We start from the raw sequence: 25,181 nt of genomic DNA, 5'->3' as shown, positions 1-25,181 counted from the left end.
GATGTTTGGCACATTCCTAAATATGTTTCCTGTAGACATCATGAAATCCCTCCTCCTTACCTCTTAAGTAATGAATTTCCGCAGAAAAAAAAAAGAGAAAGGAAAAAACTGACAATTTACTGTATTTGGTGTGAGCCGCTGCTGGCCGTCTGAAGGGGAAAAAGGGGGTGGAGAAACCGAGTTGTTCATGTCTAGAGGCGCGCTGTACTTAGGTATTGGCATCAGTGCAGTGCTCTTTGGATGGACACCATGGAGCGAGCGCGGGGATTAAGGATATATGTTTTGGTGTTATTCATTGTATCAAAGGCTTTTGGTAAGTCTCCAAACACAGACATGTTTTTTTGTATGTTTGTCTTTTTTTCCTCAAAAGTAAACACGACCATATTATATTATATTATGTTATATTATTTAGTGTGATGTGTCCCTGTACATTTTGCCTGTGTTGATCTTTGATAAAAATGACCTTATCCATCAACTCTTACAGCCTACCCAATATCCTCTTTGTATAATGAAACACTGTTATAGGCTATGTAACGTTAATTATGAACAGACACATTATATTTGAAAAATAGTTTGGAAAGACTATTTTGGTTTGGTTTTGGTCAGAAATGTGCCAGATGTGCTATCAGTTGGATATTTCAAAGTGCAGCTGCGGTTGTAGATAGGTAGCTTGCAGTAATAAATCTGTCAGAGGCCACACACTTTGAACACACAATGCAGGTTTGGAAAGTTGACAGGAGTTCGAGCCATGAGTGACAGTGATGTATAAGTTTTGGTTGATCTAGTTTCAAAACAGAAACTCCCAAAGACCCATAATAATGCATTGCCCCACAAACACCCTATACCACCAGAGTGGATACTTGCATACTTTCAGCTGTTGAGAGCACATTTTTCTCTACTGTGGCCTTGGCATTCAGTCAGTTTTTATTCAGCACTCTTATCAGATTTTCTGAACAAATACACATAATTTACAATTCACTGACAGCTGCCACCCCATGATACTGTAATACACACTATATAGAATCTCTACTGAACATAGGGAAGGGCATGGTGCTTACTTGAGGGTATAACACATACAAAATGTGCGTTTGTGTGTGTGTGTGTGTGTGTGTGTGTGTGTGTGTGTGTGTTTGAGAGAGAGAGAGAGAAAGAGAGAGAGAATAATCATTTCAAGGACAATTACACAATGTAATGACATTTTTTGAACGATGAAGCTCAGATTACTGGTCCCATTACCTGATTGCAGGGTCCAATATCTGCACATCTCGAGGAGTGAGCACGTGCCAGCAGTGCCTAGCCGTGCACCCAAGCTGTGCCTGGTGCTTCCAAGAGGTGAGCTCCCTACATTTATTCACTCTGTATTTAAACCTGCCCTAGAGCTCACCTCCCCACATAACAGCAATAAACACGGACAGCTTCTAGTTCTTGCTCGGAATTTGATTTGTAGAACATCTACAAAAGTAAAAAATGTGGCACAAATCTGTTTAACAGAAATGTGAAAAACATCTTTTTTTTTTAAATGTTTTATATACCACAATTTCCATGTAGGTATAAAGGATTGCTTCACTAAAATATTAGTATGCTTTGCTTATGAAATTGTCAATTTATGTAACTGTCAATCTAATGCTACTTTAAAGCAGCACAAATATATTTGCTAGTATTTTGGCAAGTTTAGGGGGGAGTAGAACAGGGCTATCATTTTTTATTCCAAAGTTGTCCTTGAAGGTGTTTTTCTTACTGCCTTCACGTTTCACTAAATTGGCATGTTATGGAGACCACTATAACTACCATACTAACTAACTATAGTATTATACTGTTCCATAGAACAGGACAGGTTCCCACACAAGTATTCAGACTCCCTGAACTCATCGAATCATTCTGGGAATCACTCATTGGGAGTCACTCTGCTCAGTGTTGCCTGATGTTGTTGGCACCATTAAATCTGCCTTCAGTTTCATTCAACAGAACCTTATCACGATCACAAACATGTCAGAGTGGCTAAGATAAAACAGTCTGATCTTGTAATGTACAGGAATGTTTGCCATGAACTGGCGTGGTCTGACATGGTGGGTTTTTCCTGTAGGACTTTGGGGAGGGTAAAACCGGGGTGTCTCGCTGTGACCTGAAGAAGAACCTCAAGGCAGCAGGATGCTCCGAGAGGTCACTGGAGAACCCTAAAAGTGGTATGACCGTGGAGGAGGACAGACCGCTCAGCAACAAGGCCTCAGGGTCTACCACAGGCGTCACCCAAATCCAGCCACAGAAACTCCACATCACCTTGAGACCAGGTCAGTCAGTAAAGCCAGTGTTCAACTCACTTGCTGAATTACTTGCTAGATCAGTTCTGATGATCAAGGGCCAGATAGGTAATCTCTCTAAATAGCAGAACCATGTTGGAAATATTTTCCTCATTTTTCCCCTCTTGTAATATTTTATAGGCTGCTCAGTTTTGACAGAAGGGTAGGTCCTCTAGTAGCCTGGGTGTGGAGTTTTTCCTAAAAATCTTGGCATGTCAAGTTATTGTAAGGCCATTAATTCAGCTTTAATTCCTTTCTATTGTCCTCCACACACTAATGTGTGCAGCTCTGTGTCCTATAATATTTTTAAATGGTCCTGTGAACATGATCTCTCTCTCCAGGCGACTCCAAGCGCTTCACGGTAAAGGTGCGGCAGGTCGAGGACTACCCCGTGGATCTCTACTACCTGATGGACCTGTCCTACTCCATGAACGACGACCTGCGGAGTCTGCGGATGCTGGGCAACGACCTCGCCAAGGCCATCAACCGCACGACCAGCAACCTGCGCATGGGCTTCGGCGCCTTTGTGGACAAGCCCGTCTCGCCCTACATGTACATATCTCCTCCAGAGGCTGTGAAGAACCCCTGCTATGGGTGAGACTTCCAGGGTGCTGATCACTGTTAACACCATGATACAGTGCCTCACAAGTGACTAACAGAGCCTTCACAAGTGACTATTTCTGCATATGTCAGCACAAACGTTGGTTAACGACACCTTCTCCATAGCCACTTGTTAGAGTTAAAGATGCCACAAGGGGATTTTTTAAAAGAGACTATCAATTATGGTATTACAATGTGTCCAATTACAATGTGTCCATCAGAGAATGATGACACTATCTCCATCATTCTGGACTGATTCATCATGACTTACTGTTATGGTTTTAGACCTTTGCCAGGAACAAGAGCGTACAATGTTTTGTGAGTGATGTCCAAAGGATTTCTTTAAAACTGAGTCCTACTGAGTCAGGACTGGTGATAAGCACTTGTACAGAGAGTGGCAACTAAGAGGTGGAGATTAGGATCAGACCTTGGTAATTGTTATCTCTCTCTCTCTCTCTCTCTCTCTCTCTCTCTCTCTCTCTCTCTCTCTCTCTATCAAACACACACATACACACACACACACACACACACACACACGCACGCACACACACACACACGCGTACACACACAAACACATTTCAATCAAGAAACCTTGATTGATTGAAAACCCGATGCAAACCTATGGATGACCAAAACTATAATGAATTACTGTATAAAAATACATCAGACATCAGTGGTTGGGTCAGCGCCACTTACCGGAAAGGGTCACACGCCTAGTAAAGAATTAGACCACATTTCCTGATCTGCGCTCCTATTCTGAGAGGCAAGGATTCTCAGAGATGCATCTGCTTCTCTCATAGCTTGAACCGGAACCCGAGCGTGTGTGAGGCTCAGTTTGGCTACAAACACGTGCTGTCCCTGACGGAGAGGGTCAGCCGCTTCACAGAGGAGGTCAAGAAGCAGATCGTGTCGCGGAACAGGGACGCCCCCGAGGGTGGCTTTGACGCGATCGTACAAGCGGCCGTTTGCAAGGTGGGCTCCAACGGCAACACTCTTGCCAAAGCCTCAAGGGCGGTAGATATATAGGCATGATTTATTTTACTTAAAGATGCAAAAAATACACATGCAAACACAACCATAATACCTTTGTGTGTAATTCCAGTAGTGTCAAACATCAGGGTCTCAAATTATTAAAACACGAGGTGAAAGATCTCATCTTCTCTCCGCTGCTCTTGCTGTAGGACAGAATCGGCTGGAGGCCAGGCGCCTCCCACCTGCTGGTGTTCACCACCGATGCCAAGACTCACGTTGCTCTGGACGGCCGCCTGGCTGGCATCGTCCAGCCCAACGACGGCAAATGCCACATGGGTCCAGACAACATGTACTCTATGTCTACTACACTGGTATGCATGGATTAGTATCCATCCATCAGTAGGCTATGCTTTCCTTTGGAGGCCATATTCTTTTCAATGGCACAAATAGATAGATATCCACCAGCTTCAACTTTGCTGTAATAAGGACAGTTATAGGAAATCATTCATGCCCATTGCAGAAAGCACATTTCCTGTATGAATTATTTTCTTCTCTGAACTGAAAGATCAAGATGTGTTGACACTTGGCATTTAATCCTACAGGACTATCCATCCCTAGCCTTGATAACAGAAAAGATGTCAGAGAATAACATTAATCTCATCTTTGCGGTAACAAACCCTGTTCAACCTCTGTACAAGGTGAGAGTTTCTTGTGTTTATTGAGATTTTAGTTGGGTCAAATATGCAATAATACACTGAACTGAACTCGTTACCTCTTCTCTTTTTATATCTTTCCATGTTTTAGAACTACAGTGAACTCATACCTGGCACTACAGTTGGGATCTTGTCTGACAACTCAAGCAATGTGATTCAGCTTATTCTTGATGCCTATGCTGTGAGTGATTAAGTCACTTTTTGTCACTTCAGTTGTTTTGTTCCAGAATATGCTGAGGTTTAGTTCTTTCCTTCATACCAAAATATTTTGAAGTAGTGTTCCTCTAGAGGGATTCCAAGAATTGCTCTAAAAATCATGCAAATATCTTGTGTGAAAATGTTCCAGAAGCTTAGTCAAATTCCTTGGATGCACGCCATTGTTCATCTGTTTCTTTGTTTTGTTTTGTTTTCTTCCTCTGATCTTGGGACAGAAAATCCGTTCGAAGGTGGAGCTGGAGCTGCAGGGGATTCCAGAGGAGCTGAGTCTGTCTTTTAACGCCACCTGCCTGAAAGGGGAGGTCATTCCTGGTCTGAAATCCTGCTCAGGCCTCAAGATAGGAGACACTGTTAGTATCCGTCCCGTCCCCATTTCTATGAATTTTCTTTCACATTCCTGTTGGGTCCTGATGTTGATGTTTCCCCAAATAAGGAATGATTTAAAGAACAGGAAATGACATGCTTTTTAGAGTCATCACTCTGGTCACTCATCCCCTGCTATCTGTAATGATGGTTAACCGCAGTGTCAAGGTCCGTGTTTAATAGAGTAATGTCATGCCTCGGTTTCTCTAAGTGCTATCTCAGACGTGCATATGCCTTCGGCTCGGACAAGGACACAGTTCCGCGCTGTTTCTCAGTCTGCTGAGCGTGTCTGTCCATTTCCTGCTGAGTGGCTGAAACTCTGAGTCATTGGTGCCGCCCTGTCATATTCAAGACTGGCATAGAGCGCTGGCCAGACAGATTGTGTGGGCTCTAGACGGCACAGTCATTTCCATGACTGAAGCAAGGGCACTGTGTATGATGCTAAAGTTATGAATCACACCTGGCCAGCCAGTGCCAAAAAAAACACACCCAGTCAGCTTATCAGGAAGCTAATAACTTCTGTTTTTGGCCATTAATATATTTTTTTTCTTAAAATATTTTTGTAGAATATGAAAATGTTTACGATTCTATGAAGACATAGAGCCCCAGCGCTATCCTCACACATTCTGTGCTCTGCTCCAATTTATTGAGTTAAAAAGGTCAAGTGTGTGATCAGTGTCAAGGTCAACGTGGCATTGTATGTGTACACTTTGTGGACTGGATTTAATCTGTAGATTTGTTCTGGGGACGTCTTCAACCAAACAAAAAAAAAGCTTTTATGAATGGTCAGGGTGGTGCATGGCCAGTGCTTGTTAATAGACCTTCAAAGGATTTCTGGAGGCATTTATCTTCTTCTTTGAAAATCAAGGGAAATGTTCTTTGTGTCACACGGAATGGATTCAATTTATTACAATGTAAGGTCGGCAACAGTAACAACAGGGTTGCTAATGTGACCACAACTTCAATTGTAGCCCTGTTATTAGGAAGCTCATAAACTTTCTTTAAGGTCACAGTGAATTTGCTAATGGATTAGAAAACCATCAGTATACTGCGTTGAGTGATGCTCAAGACAAACTGCCGTCCAGCCACCAGATTGAGTCTCGTCGAAATGCCAATGAAACTAACGAAATTGTTAACTGACCCTCAGGTGTCCTTCAGTGTGGATGTGCGTATGCGGGGCTGCCCTAAGAAGAAGACAAAGACCTTCACCCTCAAGCCGGTGGGCTTCAAGGACACGCTGCAGATCGCCGTCACCTTCGAGTGCGAGTGCAAGTGCCAGGCCCGGGTGGAGCCCGACAGCCCTGTGTGCCACGGCGGCAATGGCACATACGAGTGCGGCATCTGCCTGTGCAACCCGGGGCGGCTGGGCCCGCGCTGCGAGTGCGCCGAGGGCGACTACAGCCCCGAGGAGCGCGACACGTGCAGCGCCAGCCCGGACAAGGCCGTGTGCAGCGGCCGCGGCGACTGCGTTTGCGGCCAGTGCGTGTGCCACGCCAGCGACTTCGGCAAGGTGTGGGGCACCATGTGCGAGTGCGACGACTTCAACTGCCTCCGCTACAAGGGCGAGCTGTGCTCAGGTAAGATGGCACGTGGGGGAATAGATTCCAGCTGAGAGGAGGGAAGCTGGAAATGTCACATCCAGTCAGTAGGGAACTTTAGTATGGAGGTTTGGTATAGGGAAGTTATAAGCGGAGTCTTATTTCCGACACAGGAACAGGGTCTGGAATAGACCTGGTCTCAGTCTGATGGGGATCTGCACAATGTCCAGGCCAAATTTATTCTGATGACATCAATTGCTATGTCTATGTGTACATGTATTAAGCGTAGTTCTCAACTAAGTTCTAGATCTAAGTCTAAGTTCTCTTAGTCCAGGATTACGTTTAATCCCATGTACGGGAAAACTGGCCCTGGGTGTTTAAAGGAGCTGTTCTTGGACACCATGGCCTGGGTTTCAGGTATTTATTTAAGTCCTCAGCTGGCCTTCTGTCATCTCTAAAGAATGACATAGCCATATGTCAGCTAAACAAACCGAATTCTCATTCGTTTATTATGGGCTTTTCAGATGTTTAATGTGGGACTGTCAGTGATGGCTTCACGACTGACTCAACCTCCTTCAGTGAACCAGCTCACGCTTCTTTCATTTGTCTTCATTTTCCACAAGTTTTAACGTCTTGTTATGTTCCAAGGACTCATGTTGCTAGGATAGCTCACATCACATCCTCTTCACTAAATATCCAGACCTCCTCCTCCTCCTCTTAAATCAGCGTTTGACAGCAGCAGCAGTGTAGAGCAGAGAAATCCGTGCCAAAGGCCTGAGCTCTTGTTTGTTGAATGAGTCGGAGGGATGTTCTGTTTTGCGGCTTGTGGTCATGAGTTAGCTGGACTCATCAATCCTCGGTCTGGTCCCCTTGTGTGCCCTCTCAGTCCTCTCGCTGTTTCTCATCATCTTGCCCCAATTAGATCACCATCTCGCCTCCTTTTTTTTTCTTTTTTGTTAGTCGGCTGCCTGCTCCGCTTTTTGTGAGGCAGTTAAGTATCTCCCTCAATGTTCTCAGCTAGTCTGCAGTTGCGTGTGATTTTGCGCTTGGCAAACCGCCCCTCGTTCCCCCGGTGAACTTGATATGTGTATTTGAAAAGTGCATATATCTGTCCTCCCTCAGATGTTTTTGCACGGCTCACCTCCAGCATGACTTCATGGAGGCGGAATTACTACTGATAACAAGCTGTGTTTTATGCCAGTTACGCATCTACATGGAGTCTTTCATGCTTATTTTTTTAAGTGGAAGTGGTGATGTTACCAGGTCTGGACCTTGAGGTGAGAGGGGGTTGGTTCATAGTTTATGTAAGGTTGTACAAAGTGACCTGATTTCCACAACAGCTAGTTGCAGCTAAAACCACACAGACTGATGTTTTTGGTCAGCTGTTGTTGTATTTATCCATATTTGACTCTTTTAGACTAAATATTCTTATGTGTCCAGCAGCACCGCATTATGATGTTTCAAGTCTGGATGTAATTTTCCAGAGTCTTGCTGTGTGTGTGTGTGTGTGTGTATGTGTGTGTGTGTGTACATCCCAAACCACCATCAACTTCATTTGAGCAATTGCGCATTCACACCACATTCCCCAAAAATACTTAACAATTATCCAGCAAACGGTTCTCGTGCACTTAAGAAATGATGTCACCAGTTTAAAAATAGAACTCCCCAGTGGATGAAAGAGGGAGCGAGGGGGGGGGCTGAGCCAAGACTGGACGTCTGGGCAGGAATTATTATTGTTCTTTTCTGTGGTATGAAGAGTCTTGGGACAGTTGGGTAAGACGGAGCCCTTATAGAATGATGATTACAAGTGAGGCGGTGATGTGGTCTGACTGTGGGAGTTTGGGGGCTGGTTTGTTGTTTCATTCCCCCAGAGCTGGTCTGTTTTTTTCTCGTGTTTCATTGCGGGTGGAGTTTCTTTGTAGGAGTACCACAGATGGCAGATGTAGATGCGTTTTCTGCATTTAAGTGCTCAAGAGAACTGAAGGGACCCAGAGGGTGGTATGCTGCACATAGCGTACACTCATTTAATGGAAGCTTATCTAGCCACAGGGGAAAAAAAGATGTTCCAGAGATAGGCTACAGGTTTACTACTCTACTGCCCATAACTGTGGAGAAATTCCCTGGATATCTTACCACCAGAACTCCTTTTTTAGAAAACCCATGTAACAGAACAGATTAATGTTTTTCTTTGTGTGTGTGGAGGCTGGAAGTTGGATATTAGGCTACAGGCGATGGCCGCTCTTGGGCTGGACATGAAAGGTCAGAAGTGGGTGAACGCGTGCCGTGAAAAGAGCAAAACACGATACCCACCAGTCTGATGTTCCCTTACCCAGGGGCGTCATGCTGATACATGTATTTCAAATACAAAAATATTATTTTGTCATTTGTATTTTATTGGGTTGAAGAAAATTACTCTGTGTTTTGTATCAAAATACTATTGTAGCCTACTTTTATATTTTAAGAATACTGCAAAATAATCTATGAGACATCTATGTGAATGTGATGATGTCATAAAAGCTCAGAACGATGCATGGAAGCTAACTGGTGTTGACTTATAGTCAAGTCAAGTCAAGTCAGTTTTATTTGTATAGCGCATTTAACGTGCACAGAGTGCAACCCAAAGCGCTCCACATAGGCTAAGACATTGTCATTGACACATAGACTAACAAAGACAATAGCGGACGGAGCGGCGTAGTCGCCAGCATACCCGTGACACCAAGACATACAAGACAGACAACAAACAAATTAATAAATAAAATAAATAAAAATTAAAAATAAAATTAGTCCAATTTCCAACCGGCTGAAAATGTCCAAGGGCAATGATGACTCGCATGAAACTGCGCACAGCTGTGTCTCCACAACCGATGCATGCAACTCCAACAAAGTTCTTTACACTCACTGGCAGTCTGGAGATAACGTGAACGTTAGGCCTTGTTATAGTCTGGATATCACTGGAAGCATAGCAGTCCGAAGTCATGGGCGATCTTGTAGATCAGCAACTCAGTGGACTTTTAACAGCGACCGTTTGTTGGTCCGTAATGCAGAGTTCTTCAACGTTAACGTTAAAGGATAATTCCGGTGTGATTTTGACCTAAAGTGGCTTGAAACATGATACCAAGTGTGAACGTATGTCTCATAGCTCACCTCAGCTTGTCCCCTGCACTCTGAAATCTGGCGCTAGTTAGCCAATGCTACCAACAGGGTTTCGTTGTGGTGCCTCGGGCATCGGCCTAGCCATGCAAATAAATCACTGTTTTACACCATTTACGAGGCTCAAAGTAGCTCCATACTTCATTGGTAGACTTCCGAGGGCCTTGACATTTAAAACGAGACATGGAGAACTTTGAAAAAGCACTGGTAGATTATTTACAAGACGATTTATACAGACAGTACCTTAAGGAATTTTACCGTTCGACGCCATCTTGAATTTAGTCACGATAAGTAGATCGACGAGTACGAACAAACAGGTATGATAAGGGGTCAGATTCCAAAACTAATTCCGTTGAAATGCATGGATTCAGTTGCTTCTAGTAGCAGCAACTGGAATCCATGCATTTCCACTGAATTTTTTTTGGAATCTGAAGTATGAAGTATGGAGCTACTTTGAGCCTCGTAAATGGTGTAAAACAGTGATTTATTTTCATGGCTAGGCCGATGCCTGAGGCACCACAACGAAACCCTGTTGGTAGCATTGGCTAACTAGCGGCAGATTTCTGAGTACAGGGGACAAGCCGAGGTGAGCTATGAGACATACATTCACACTCGGTATTATGTTTCAACACACTTTAGGTCAATATCACACCGGAATTCTCCTTTAACGTTAGTCTGCTCAATCCAGCTCACTGGTCAGAAACAGCTCGGCGCCCTCAGCAGATCTTTCTCAGAGTAGCTCCAGCTGCTGTCCCGAGAAATCCCCTCGACCAGACAGTGAGGTGCAGCACCGGCTCACAGATGGATGGGAAGGATGTAAGAGGCCCAGGGCAAAAGCTAGCCATAGCAAGCTCCCAATGGACAGACGTTAACAACATCAGCCGACTTGAAAGCAGTAAAAAGGACTAAGAGAATGACACGAAAACTATCAAAAATAACGTAAATAAAGAGAGAAAACATTTAACTAGACAAATAAATACAAAAAATAAACGTGACATTACATAAAATGTAATGTTACTTGGCAGACTTATGCCAAGCAGACGTTGACCTGATCAGACCAGATTGATTTAGCTCAAAATCAGTTGGATCCGACCAGGGCTCCGAACCGGTTCAAGGAACGAAAAACGAAAACCGAAAACGAACGGAATTTTACGGAATTTTACGAGGAGCGGAAACAGAAACGAAAAAAAAATGGTCTTCAACTGTTCCGCAACAGAAACGTTATTCTGAAATCCACAAAACCGGTTAATAACGTTTTTTTTTCGTTCTCTATATATTTTATAAAATTTCACAAAAGCATATCCTAAGTGTTCGTGTGATTGTAGGCGAACAGCCTAATAATTAGATTTCTGCAGTTTGAAAAAAAAAATGAATAAATGGACCTTTGGTCCAAATGTGTATATTTTGTCTTGCTGTTGTAATGTAACCTATCTGTCTGCCACTTCGGATCTTAGGCCAGCTCGTAGCGTAGGCTACTGAAACTGATTTGGAAATTGTTTGTAGCCTATGCCTAATAGCCTATTTTGCCTGTCCACGCCTTGTCGTTTCAAAGTCGGGATTTGAAATGTTTGCGCAATTATAGCCTATTCTTAGCCTGGTGTTACCATCCTACGTACTTCCGGCCAAAATTTGATTTCAGCCTCGCACGTAGTCTGGCCCAACAGACAGTATGCGGTTCGCGTACAACCGCGCCAATCAGCGAACAGTTGAGTGATGACGCGGAACTTGCCTGCCGAGTTGCTTGTTGTAGTCCAGCGAAGCTTGTAGTTCAACATTATAGCAACAATGGCGACGGAGGAAGAGACGCTAGAAGCTATCCGCGAAGTTGTCTCAACTCTCGAGGGCATCACGCAATTAAAGCAGGAACAATAGGCTTGTCTTGTCAATTTTATAAATGGCAAGGACGTCGTAAAACTCTCCTTCCAACTGGCTTTGGAAAAAAAGTTTGATTTATCAGATGGTGATTACTAAACCTAAACGCACAAGTGTACTACATGCATCACTACTTTTCATGTTTTCAAATAAACGTTTGCTGCTCGTTATTCTCCCCCCTACTCTCAAATTACCTTTACAAAATCAATGCGGCCTACTTAAGGAATGGAATGTTAGCTACTAGCCTACCGAGTGGGGCTCAAGGCGAGGCTGTGTGTCTTGACTTGAGCTAGCCGGTTACCAAGCGGGGCTCAAGGAAAGGCTGCTGTGATTGTGCTTGACTGGGACTAGCGGTTACCGAGCTGGGCTCAAGGTAAACCACTCCGTGTTTGTGTTTGACAGAGGCCTGTGGCTGAGCTGGGCTCCAGGGGCCTGTACTACGAAGCGGGGTTACTGGCTTATCTGGGTAACTTCGAGAGTAACTTGATCACGTGTGGCGTAACTTCCCGATTAACCCGTACTACGAAAGGTGGATAGGTTTTAACCGAGGTATGCTGCCATGGCAATTTACGCTGCATCTCAAACCTGTTCCGAGCAGGTTATGTTCTTGGTTAACCCGAGGTTTCCGTTAACCACACCCTTTATAAGTACCACGCCTCCACTAACAATTTCTCCCGAGACATGTCGGCGTACCTGGATGATCCATACGACATTGGAGCGCAAATCGTGAGGGACTCTCTTCGCAGTGCGAGGGGTTTTAGAGACCGCCAGAAAATATATAGGCTATAGCCTACCCGGACGATATTCTCTATGAAGATATAGATTGTCAGCCGAGGGAATTCGTTATCTTTGTCAGATGATCTAGGAAGACGTCTCATAGCAATGCCCGTACGTGGACATTCATGTATTCCATTGGTGATGCTGAACATCTGAGCAAGAATAGCCTACTGTATGTCCGAAAAAAAATCGGACATAGGCCTACAGTATGCTGAACATCTGAGCAAGAATAAATCGGACATATAGTAGGCCTAATAAATTAAAATCACCATTTTAACAAAGTTATTGAATTGAATGTCATATTACTGTACCCTGCACATTACATTACATTACATTACATTACATTACATTTGGCTGACGCATTTTTAACCAAAGCGACTAACAACATGGTAAACAGTTTAAGTTTTAGAGCAATTCTCAACAATATTAGGACAATTTAAAAAACATTAGAGTACAGTAAGAATAAGTGCATCAGTGAGTGCTGTTACGTGTCAGTTTAAGACGGCTGGTGAGTGCTAGGATCAGCAAGACTTGTGAGTGTTGCTATGAGAGGAGATGTTCTCTAAAGAGCTGGGTCTTTAGGAGTTTTTTGAAAATGGAGAGGGATGTCCCTACCCTTGTAGGAACTGGCAGTGTGTTCCACCAACGAGGAACAACAGATGAGAAAAGTTTGGATTGGCCTGAGCGTACCGGAGGTAGAGCTAGACGTCGTTCGTCTGAGGAGCGCAGCGGTCTGGAGGTAGCGTATGTCTGTATGAAGGCATTCAAGTAGGTGGGAGCAGAACCGGAGACTACTTTGTAGGCAAGCGTTAGAGCCTTGAATTTGATGCGGGCCGCCATAGGTAGCCAATGTAGCTGGATGAGTAGCGGGGTAACATGTGCCCTCTTGGGTTGGTTGTAGACCAGGCGCGCCGCCGCGTTCTGGATCATCTGAAGTGGTTTCACTGCGCAGGCTGGGAGACCTGTCAGGAGGGCGTTGCAGTAGTCGAGTCGTGAGATGACTATTGCCTGAACCAGAAGTTGGGTGGCATCTTGAGTTAAGTAAGTCCTGATTTTCCGTATATTGTAGAGTGCGAAACAGCATGACCGGGCGACTGAGGCAACATGATCTGAGAAGTTTAGTTGGTTGTCGAGAACAACTCCTAGATTTCTTGCAGTCCTGGTAGGTGAAACAGACAGGGAGTCAAATTTGATGTTGATGTCGTGGTGTATGGTAGGTTTAGCTGGGAGGACCAGCAGTTCAGTCTTTGAGAGGTTCAGCTGGAGGTGGTGTGCCTTCATCCATGTAGCTATGTCTGAGAGGCAATCTGAGATCCGTGCTGAAACCAAGGGGTCATTAGGTGGAAAGGACAGATAGAGCTGTGTGTCGTCTGCATAGCAGTGGTATGAGAAGCCATGCGAACGGATAATCTGTCCCAAGGAGGTGGTGTAGATAGCAAAGAGAAGGGGGCCCAGTACTGAGCCCTGGGGGACCCCTGTGGTGAGATGGTGAGGTGCAGATAGCTGACCAAGCCATGATACGTTAAACGAGCGTCCTGTGAGGTAGGATTCAAACCAGGAGAGAGCAGAACCGGAGATTCCCATGTTAGCGAGTATAGAGAGAAGGATGCGGTGATTAACCGTGTCAAAGGCAGCCGATAAGTCAAGCAGAATGAGTACTGATGACCGAGCGGTCGCCCTGGCTTCTTTTAAGGCTTCTGTTACAGACAGCAGAGCCGTTTCGGTAGAGTGGCCGCTTTTGAACCCAGACTGATTTGGATCCAGAAGGTTGTTCTGTGAAAGGAAGTCAGAGACCTGTTTGGAGACTGCTCGTTCAATGCCTTTGGATAGGAAAGGCAGGAGTGAGACAGGGCGGTAGTTCTCGACTTGAGCAGGGTTGAGAGAAGGTTTCTTAAGTAACGGTGTTACCCGGGCCATTTTGAACGCTGTTGGAAATGTGCCGGAGGTTAGCGAGGCATTGATCACGTGTGTGATAGCTGGTGCGATGGTGGGGCTGATGGACTGAAGTAGGCTCGTAGGTATAGGGTCCAGCGAGCATGTGGTAGGACGGCTGCATGTCAGGAGTCTAGATACTTCATTTTCGGAGAGAGGCGTGAATGCTGAAAAAGATGATCTAGCAGTCCCTAGAGGTTGTAGGAGTGCGGTATCTGAGTCAGATGCGTTGAGTGGGCATGTAGAGAATTGACTGCTGATTGCCGCCACTTTGTTTGTAAAAAATGAGGCGAGGGTATCTGCAGTAAGGCTGGATGGAGGAGGAGGCATCTGAGGGTTGAGTAGCGATTTGAAGGTTGAAAAAAGCTTTCGAGTGTCTGTAACGCTGTTGATTTTGTCATTGTAGAAAGCCGTTTTAGCAGCAGTGATGCTGGCTGAGAAGGAGGTCAGGAGTGTCTGGTAGTTTTTGAGGTCATCAGTTAGTTTGGATTTGTGCCATTTCCTCTCCAGGGCTCTGAGTTTGGTGCGAGATAAAGGTGCGCGATAAAGGCTACACATTTCCACAGCACCAGAATCCGACCGAATGCCTCCCTCAACCCCCTCCATAATCGGCCTTCCACTATTATTTGCGATGGCCAACTCCTCTGCTACTGTAAAACACTCTGGTGCCTTACAGTAGTGTTCAAATACACCTTTTTCTTGTTAGCTGTAAAACAGAGGCCAAGTGAAGGCTATAAGCATAGGCCTACATGTTTTCATAATTAAGAAATATTAATGCAAGCTATGACTAGGCCTATATAAACCACTATTCTAAATAATGTGTTTGTGTTTCATTTTCACCTGCTGCCATGTGCGTTTGGCAATGGTGTTGCATCTGAAATGTTCACAGGATTAGGCATACACTAAATCAGTCAATGGGGCTACTTAAACATTCAATTATCCTTATTACTGTAATCTATGCCCACTTCTAAATTGTGCTGCATCTGTAGGCATTTCTATGAACTCAAAATAAATAAGCAATTTAATGATTTAAACTCATTAAATACATTCCGCAAGCTATTAATCCTCTGTATTTGAAGAACATGTGGACATGCGGATCTGCAATACGTTGCCAACAGCCTTGCCTTGTTTTGTTCACTGCCGACGTATTTGATTTTTGTCGTAGAGTGGGTTTTAATTCCTCATAACTTGTCATAATAATTGTGCATTCCTCATCCGTAAAATAAGGTGAACGCGTCATCACTGAAAGTGGTGATTTGCGCTGCAACCCGCCCCTTTTATGTGAACGCGCACAAACTCCAATGAGGTTAACCCCGGCTCAACAAATCAACTTCATAATCAGCGTCGTAGTACCGATTAACACCACTAAAGATAACCAGGTTTTGTCAACCCCGGTTTAACAAAGTAACCCTGGGTTACATCTGGGTAGGTTAAGCTCCCTTCGTAGTACAGGCCCCCGGTGAGGCTACCGTGCTTGTGGACAGTAACGTTAGCCAGTCACGGAGCATGGCTCAAGGTGAGGCTGCGTTGTTTTATGCCGAACAACTGTTAGTTTAACTGAGCAAGCTCCAGGTTAAATAACACGTAGGTCATCAGTACAATCCAACTTATCCAAGAGTGTAGTCTGAACAGCCCGTGTAGGACGAAGTAAAAGCTCCGTAGCTCCGACGAAGTCACCGGGCTGCGTAGAACAACAATCGTCTGATAAGCGGCGAGAAGAGATAAGAGGAAAACTGGCGTGCTGATATAATCTCGGTGACATGACGCTTTTGGTATACAACTCTCGGTCTGTGGCTGGCGCAAGTTAGGGATATATCCACTACGAAGAGACTGCCCTGGCGGTCAGGTAGCCTACATACTAGCCAGCGGTCTGTTTACTACTGAGAGCAGAAGTGGGAAGCGTAAGAGCCTGAAGCGGAAGTGGTAAGCGTAATAGCCTGAACTCCGGCGCACAGCATACGTCATTACCAAACGTTGCTAATTGGTTAAGGGAACTCCAATGATTTTAAACCTCGAAATAAGCATCCGCCCATTACGGATACGGATTCTTATTACTTTGTTCCAGACTGTATGACGAAGAGAATTCGTAGTCACAGGCGGTAAGGGCCAGGCTAGCCTATTCTATGTAGAAGAGTTAAACGGGAAATTTGAGATAGGCCTTGTCAGCAACAGACAGGTTCGTTTATAAACAGGGTTGGAATTATAGAGCAAAGCCTTTGAAGATCTCCATATGGATAAAACTTAGGCTACAACCAGGTAAGGAGTTTAGCACGTATCCAGAAATATTTTTGATAAGAAATTATTTATAGGCATAGGTTAGGCCTACAGTAAGTCTGTAGGCTATGGGATGGATAGCCCATCTGAATGTTTTTGGATGCCGCTTGTGATTTATTATTTTTGGGCATAGCTACGGTATAGGCTAAATCAAGGGGAAATAATGAGTACGTCTATTCTAAGGTAAAGCCCACAAAAATGGACTTGATAGGCCAGACAAACACTGCCGGAACTTTAAGAACGAACGATATTTTGCGTTCCGAACCGGTTCAGGACCGATATGTTGGTGGCGTAACGCATGCAAGAACGAAAACGTTAAACATAGGCCTACCTGAACCGTTCGGAACGGAAAGTTTGAAAAATAATTTCGTTTTCAAGCCCTGGATCCGACAAACTTTTGAAACAAGTCGGTCCAAATTGTTGTGTAGTTTGAGCTGGCTTATTCTCTGCGGTCGGTACTAACCTTATACTTTTAAACACAAATTATGACTATCAACTGGTCTTGTATTTCTGCACAGAACCACTCACGTGAAGTGGAAAAAATAGGCGTCCATTTTATTCTCTAGCTGGGTCGCTGTTGGGCTAAAAGGCAATAACCCCTCAAATTATGACCTCTGGCAAGTTTTGTGCAAATAAATGACAGATTGAGACTTTCATGAAAATCCCTGTTTATTTTTATAGAAATGGAGATAAAGCGTCTTTTATGAAATATGCGCTGTTTGAGCCTGTCACTCTTCTGACACTTACATTTTTGGGTCAAATATAAATATATATTTTCGATAAATATAGTTTTTCTGTTCACAAAACTACCTTTCTACTGCTGTCGGGCTTCATAATTCACTCTCCTCTTGGTTGGTAACGTCTGTGTTGCTATCATCGACATATTCAGCACTCTGGCAAGGATGTGCCCTCTTGCAAGCGCGACTCGGCCTATCACCCACTCCGCTCGGCCCGGCCTGTGGTGGAGATGGAACTCCCTCCACGGTGGTCAGTCACTCTTTCTAATGTTTTTGACCTGGCGTGTGGTCTCCCCTGATTGTCGTGATCAGTGTCATCTTGTCTTTGTAGAAAGGTGGTTGGTTGAAGGTGGACTCATCCAGTGTTTTCTGGCGAAAACGCACCTGCTGCAATACCTTTTTCATTTTCCCCTTCAGCACCTGAGAAGTGTTGCCTGTAAAGTTAAGTTTCCGGGAATCGACCTAGCGAGACCTGGCGAGACTGCCACCAAGTGATAAACCCACTCATGGCCTGGTTTTGACCTAACGTGCGTGCGTCACTGATTCGACCCTAAGCGGCAACCATCAAAAGCCGAGTTATGATAAAATGTCAAGATTAATGTCCAGATTGTGCGTTTTCATGAGTTTTTTGATCGTCATCTATTTCAGTTTCAGAGTCCCCAAAATCGCACATAAGGTGTGCTAGAGTGTTTATTTTCGTAATTTTAGAAAAAAAGCTAAAAACGCAATATTGTCTCTCTCTTTCTCTCTCCATCTCTCTCTCTCCCCATCTCTCTCTCTCCATCTTTCTCTCTTGCTCTCTTTTTCTCCATTTCTCTCTTTCTCTCCATCTCTCTCTCTCTCCCCATCTCTCTGTCTCTCTTGATCTCTTTCTCCCCATCTCTCTGTCTCTTTCTCTCTCTTTCTCCCTCTCCTCCGTGTCCGTCCCTTTTCACCCCACTCCTAGGCCACGGCAAGTGTTACTGTGGCTCATGCCAGTGTGACCCGGACTGGAAGGGGGAGAACTGTAATTGCTCTACCCGTACGGATACCTGCATGTCCAGCCTGGGCCTGCTGTGCAGCGGCCGCGGCCAGTGCGTGTGCGGCCGTTGCGAGTGCACCCAGCCCGGGGCTTACGGCGCCACCTGCGAGAAGTGCCCCACCTGCCCCGACGCCTGCACCATGAAGAAGTGAGTGACTTGATGTGTGTCATGAAGAAAAGTAGTATAAAATTGCTAAGTGTACTGCTAATACATACTTCGGTTACACTTTACTTGACAGTATCGACATAAGAGTGACATGACACTATCATGAATGTGTCATAAACAAGTCATAAACGTTTATGACATAACGCTTCTGTTATAAGTGACATTTGGTTTTTGTCATAACAAGTTAGGGTTAAGATTAGGGCTAGGGTTATGGTTATGGTTATGGTTATGGTTATGGTTAGGGTTAGGTTTTGGATTAGGGTTAGAGGTTAGGGTTAGGGTTCATGTGTCACATGTTCATGACAGTGTCATGTCACTCTTATGTGGATACTGTCAAGTAAAGTGTTACCCATACTTCACAGTTATCATGACTGTGTAGATACTAGTATTGGAACGTGGGCTCAGTTTCTGAAAGTGCACTGTTATTAGTGCACTGTTATTAACGAGGTGAAAAACTGTACCACCTCTCAGTAACTGTAATAAGTGGAGGATGTTTATGCAGGATGTATAAACACTTTTTAGGTATTAACATCTCACCACAGTTGCCGAAGCCATCTCACCTATCTACTAAGCTCAAACTAAAGTCAGAGCAGTCTCTAATTTAATGACCTCTTCACAACAGGGTATTGGGGGTAATGGGTATGCTACACTGTTCAGGAGAGTTCCAGGAGCCTTTTCAGGAACTGCAAATGAGCTCTATTCTTGTGCTCTTTTAGAAAAATACACTTTTGGCAAGGCAAGAATTACAATAGGACAACTTCTCACATTTGTTTTTACTTCCAGTTTAGCTGAGCTGCTTATTAAGGGCTATTGCGACATTGCAATGAATAGTTTTGCATATAAATATAGACAATATCAGCGGGATTGCATTGTATTGCCTTATAAGGAATGTGAACGCCAAAATGAATCATCATCAGTATCCCCAGAATGCCGCATTATATAACTTCCAGATATGGAAGGAGCACAAATGTTAAACATTATGCTAACATTTACTTGGATGACTCCTAGGATTTGAGAGATTTCGGATGTGTTATACAGACAGTTTCTGTCATCCATGCTAATGGTTTCCTGTTGCTTTGTTTCCCAGGGAATGTGTTGAATGTAAGCACTTTCAGAGAGGAAAGCTCTTTGAGGACACATCTTGCACGCGAATCTGCAGAGATGAAATTAAACTGGTGGATGATATAGGTGAGACTTAAATCAGTGTTAACGACCTTTTAATGAACTTTGTAAACACACAAACATTTGGAAGAGTTTAAAAGACTATTTGATTTTCCTTGTATCAAATAGTCCTAAATAATACCCACCGCTGTGCTGCGGTCCCCATGCAAATATCTATAATGTGTAAATAATGTGTGCCTCTTAAACGCCATTATGAATATCTATTATGAGGTTTCCTCTCCTTTTATGGATCAAGCACCAGTCTGATTTGCCTGATGAATATCATGTTACATATTACTGTAAAAGGCCATTATTCCGGGTTTGGAATACCAGCACGCAAACACAAACTGTATTGTGTACTGTACTGTATAATCCACCAATTGCACACAGATGAGAGAATGTCCATGTCAAAATGTCTCTCCTCCCCTACACCTGCCTCCTCCAGTCTTCCATGACAAAAATGCCGTCAACTGCACCTATAAAGACGAGGACGACTGTGTACAGCGCTTCCAGTACTATGAAGAGGCCAGTGGTCAGTCTGTCCTGTTTGTGGTCAAAGAGCCAGGTGAGGGCCTATATGTGGTCTGCTGTGCCTTTATGCATATGATTGTCTAAGGGGCTATATAAAAAAATATGACTTGACATATGACAATATGGCAGTCTCACACTCTTAACAGGGGCTCCCTCACTTATAGGGGTGTTGCGGGGGGTGGGAGGTTAGTATGATTCTAAGGGCCCAGCACTGACAGGGGGCTCCCAGAGAGCCCCCCACCACCCAGTAATACAATATATTATCGGAGGACCCAGAATTATTGTCTGTCATAGGGCCCAAATTATTGAGCGCCCCTGCCCACGTACATTCATTCACTCGCTCACTCACTCACTTCCTAAATCAAGTATCATGTTGTGTCTAAATGGACATTCATTGATAAAATAAATACAGTTGAGACAGTGAAGCATAAGAACTCGTCTAATGGCCTGACATAGTGATTATAGCAGAATGGACTTTTTTTGTCTTTAGCAGTGTAGGGATTAGAGATGATGACCATTGCAGTGTAGAGATTAGAGATGCAGTGACAATGAAGGAACTCTTCTCTCACTCTTAAATCTGAAGTCGATTCATGTGAGTGATCATATTCACTGAAACCGACACTATGCTCCGACAGAACAACATAAATCAGCCGGTTTTAGAAAAAACCTGCGCTTCTACCTCCACCTAGAGCCTGTTATTTGTTTTGCAAAAATCCACAGCTCCCGGTTCATCTGGTCCAACCAGCGCAGGGCTGTGTGAGATCTGATTGTCAATCATAGTTCATGCACACACCACAGATCACCACACGTTACAATATCGCACAAACTCGATGGGAGGGTGCTCGGCGGTAGTGGGGCAAAGCATGAGAATTGTAAACATTCAAAATTTTGGCTAAGTCCCCTCAATCTGCCAGACTCTCTGACGGCAGCTTTAATTAAGTGATAAAGTATTTTCAATTTGCACTGATATTGTATAAGTATACAGTACAAAAATCAGACAGCAGCTGTAATATGATACCTATATAGTAATTTTCAGACAGCACATACTTCTTCCTATGCCTATTCATCCAGCCCTTGCTGCCTTTGATCCCCTGCATTCCTGCTTGTTAAAGAGATGTGGAGACTAAATCAGTAGCACAGATGGCAGCAAGGGGAGACTTCAATGGTGGAGGTGCGCAGTGAGCGGTCGTCCATCCCCCCACCTTTAATGGATCCACATGTGTAGTGTAGTTCTGGCCTCGGCCGGGGTATAACGCTGGTAGCGAGAGGGTCCTGTCTACATGAAAAGGCAACCCAACCTCGTAAACACTACACCATAAACGGCATCTCTGCTACCGAACGTGCTGACATGGCACTCTGAGGCGTTTGAAAGGACCAACAAGATGGAGAGGATAGCATAAAAGAGGGAAAAGTTGCCAGACATATTAAAGATGAATAAGATAAGATAGATAAGATAAGATAAGATAAGATAAGATAAGACTTTATTAAATCCCACACCTGGGAAATGTACTTGTCGCAACAGCCCAGTAATACATGAATAAAAAGTAAAAGAAAGTTGTATGTCCAGCATACAAGCACACCTAAAAAAATCACACAGTGATTGCAACTGCCATAGGGGCATAGATGTACACGCCTTAGGGTTTCACCAATAAGTTGAGGCAAAGTGGACCAACACATATATGGTGGAGAATTAACCCTGTACCTGAAAATGCTGTATTTCTCACACATACATGTTGACACACATTGTTAGAGCTCCACACGTTATAGTCTTCTGTGGTCGACTGTTGGTTGTTCTGGAATTAAGTATTTAACTTAAATTGCGTCATATACATTTATAGTCATTTCCTTCCTCTACAGTAAGGGCAGTAAGGGCCCTCAGTTACTCTCTCAGACAAATTGTTATCTCCTTTCCTTCTCTTATTATCTTGCTGTGTCCCTCCCTCCCTGCTAGACTGTCCTAAGGGGCCGGACATCCTGGTGGTGCTGCTGTCGGTGGCGGGGGCCATCCTCTTCCTGGGCCTAGCCACCCTGCTCATCTGGAAGCTGCTGGTCACCATCCACGACCGCCGCGAGTTCGCCAGGTTCGAGGAGGAGCGGGCACGGGCGAAATGGGACACGGTGAGTTAAGCTGAGTCACTCTAGAAACTGGGTGCCCCCCCACACACACACACACACACAGAAGAGCACACACACACACACACACACACACACACACACACACACACACACACACACACGTACACACACACACACACACACACACACACACACACACACACACACACACACACACACACACATACACACACATACAAACACAGACAATCACATACACACACAGAGGCTTAAACACACAGGCTTAGACACAGAGCAGGTGTGTCTGTAATATTGACAGAAACCACACCCGTAGAGATTTTAATGTTTACCTGTTCTGTCACTGTTTACAATTAACCATACATCACACTGTCAAAGCTGCACAAGAATGCTTTGAAAAGGGTATCTAAGGTCTGACTCAATGCTGGCGTTGAGATGGCATACAGTATGTGGTGGCAGAGGGCTTGGTTTTTGTTTGTTTTGTTTTGTTTTGTTTTGTTTGTTTGTGGCGTGCTGTTCCTTCCCAATCCCAAAGCTCAACAAAAACGTGCCACCCATTCTCAGGGGTGTGCTTTGTGTTAAATTAGGCAACGTTAATTAGCCTTTTCTGCCATGCAGCCAATGTTATGTCAGAGCACAGAGCCCACTCTCTCCACACCAACCACCGCTGGTCTGTCTGATCCCCCAGGGGCTCTCCAAACCAGGGCTAATCCCACTGTACAGGTCAGCCACTGGGAGGGTTGAGGGACAAGGCCACCCCCTCTGTTGGACTGGATTTGAAAGTGGAAATGCGATTTTGAACTCAAGTAGAATCTGTATTTGTTAGTATTGCACATTTTTAGAATGTTACATGTAATAAAAAAAGATGTTAGCAATTCAGCAACTATGTCAAAAACATATTACTTGAAAATAACAGTTTGTCTTCAAGATATAAAGTGTTCTACTGAGAGTTTTCTAAAGTGTTGTATCTTGCAGAGGGACCCCTTTTAGAGTAGCATTGTGTTCATATTTCAGGGTAATGCCGTCTTTGTGAACACGTCTTTCTTTCTCATTCTGAGTCTGCCTGCCTGTGACATTAAGAGACCTGTCTGCTTTTTGCAGCTCAAGTAGTCTAGACTGTGCAGATTTAGTTTTTCCCTTTACATTTATAGAGTCATGTGATTCTCCAGTGATCCTCCTCTACAAGGACAAAAAAATTGCACAAAAAAAAGGTCCTCACTAATCTCCTCCCCCACCCTCTGTGTCATTCCCAGGGCCACAACCCTCTCTACAAGGGAGCAACCTCCACCTTCACAAATATCACCTACCGAGGCAATAAGGACTGATTCAGACACCAGCTGAGAGGATGGACTTTTCTAGAAAGGCGTCAGCCCACAAGCAGTGTGGAGTGACTTTCTCTCAGATCTTTCAACCTGTGCAGGCTCTACTGTTGTAGGATGAGGATGTAACATGATCATTCTATTTAGTTTTGTCACCGCTGTAAATACAAGATTGTACATTATGTGGCTGATGATTAGTGTTAGAATTTAGTGTTTTTTTCTCTATGTACTGTATGTATGTGTCCCTTTCCCAAAAATATGTTAACAGACTTTTTTGTCAGTTCAAAAAGTCCAATCATTTCATCTTTCGACATTGTCATCCACATGAAACCAATAGATTAAACACACTGTCCTGTGAACAGGCTTTATTTTTTTTTAAGTCTTTTTTTCTGTCCATGTGTCTTTTCTCGTTTGAGTGTTCCAGCCTGGGGAGGTAACTAATCACACTCGGCTGACCCAGCATGAGACTTCCTCCTCCTTTCCTCCAGCTGTCACCCCGTCATCTTGTTTGAGTGTGAGCCTCTCGGGATAAAAGCACAAAGTTATAGCTAGAGCTGTCGCCCATTTTCACAGAACTTGTCGACATATATTGGTTTTTCTTCAATTGGTGGCCTTTTCAGCTGTAAACTTACACAAGCTGACCGTTTTCGCACGTGTTACAGTATGCATTCATCCAGTTCAAGCAGTTGATGTCAGCATTGGCTTAAAATTCCAGTTTTAATTATGTATTTATTTTGTCTTCCCTTAAGTGAGGTTTGAGTAAGTTGTAAGGAGAGCAGGTTACCTTTGCCAGAACACGAGTACTTCATCTACTACTTCGCCTACTGTATTTACTTTGACTAGTCGTTGCTAATGACATGTTTTGAAAATTAAACTGCAAACTGACTGAACCGCAACACACTGAGAATTTAATGACAGGTTTCACTGTTGAAGACAGGCCATTATTTGTGTTTGCATCATCACATACAAAGGGGAGAGAGAACAAATCCAGTGGGTTGCATTTTGTGCATCCATGTTGTCTTTGCCCATTTTGTCAATTATATTTTTATTTTTATTTAAGTTTTGTTTTCAGAATTTTCAAAATAAAAAATATAATGTCACCATTGTCACACTTTGTTCTTTGCTTATTATGAACATTGTCACAAATTATTGTTACCAAAGAAAATATTTTGTATATAAAGTTTGTTTTCTATGACCTGCCCATCTGACTTTGAGTTTTTAATGAGTTGAACAATGTCAGTGAGTTTGAACATGAAGGAGTGATTTAAGAGAGGGAGAGACTGAAAAGAGTGAGAGACACAAGGCAGTACAGCAGAGAATGGTTAGGAAGAGTGTGTGTGGGTGTGTGTGACTGGTGAAATGGGTGGGTGGGAGATGATACTTCCTCTGTATGATAATGATAGTATCAAGAAATCCAGCACTTGAAAATAACCTCTTTACAGTACACA

At 43.9% G+C, this 25,181-nt stretch overlaps 1 protein-coding gene across 1 annotated transcript; it reads left to right on the top strand.

The window, feature by feature from the left end:
- The first annotated feature begins 168 nt into the window (after positions 1-168).
- LOC143137901 (integrin beta-3-like) lies at positions 169-24,934 on the top strand. The gene is made up of 15 exons (XM_076298239.1): positions 169-313; positions 1,247-1,332; positions 2,084-2,288; positions 2,639-2,891; positions 3,698-3,869; positions 4,079-4,240; positions 4,472-4,567; positions 4,674-4,763; positions 5,014-5,148; positions 6,309-6,738; positions 18,388-18,610; positions 19,716-19,816; positions 20,235-20,354; positions 22,272-22,438; positions 23,668-24,934. The coding sequence occupies exons 1-15, from the start codon at positions 241-243 to the stop codon at positions 23,737-23,739; spliced, it is 2,385 nt and encodes a 794-aa protein (XP_076154354.1). The 5' UTR covers positions 169-240; the 3' UTR covers positions 23,740-24,934.
- The last annotated feature ends 247 nt before the right edge of the window (positions 24,935-25,181 follow it).

Source organism: Alosa pseudoharengus, unplaced genomic scaffold, assembly GCF_046254945.1.
Source record: "Alosa pseudoharengus isolate Yale_2024_CS ecotype anadromous, Long Island Sound unplaced genomic scaffold, YU_APseudo_1.1 YU_APseudo_1.1_scf_21, whole genome shotgun sequence".
Classification (NCBI taxonomy): Eukaryota; Metazoa; Chordata; class Actinopteri; order Clupeiformes; family Clupeidae; genus Alosa; species Alosa pseudoharengus.
This window is presented reverse-complemented; position numbering and strand designations above follow the sequence as displayed.

Coding starts and splice junctions, on each gene's coding strand:
- LOC143137901 (XM_076298239.1), top strand. CDS start 241: ATGGACACCATGGAGCGAGCGCGGGGATTAAGGATATATGTTTTGGTG. Junction 3,870..4,078: donor TACAAGCGGCCGTTTGCAAG/GTGGGCTCCAAC, acceptor CTCTTGCTGTAG/GACAGAATCGGCTGGAGGCC. Junction 22,439..23,667: donor CACGGGCGAAATGGGACACG/GTGAGTTAAGCT, acceptor TGTCATTCCCAG/GGCCACAACCCTCTCTACAA.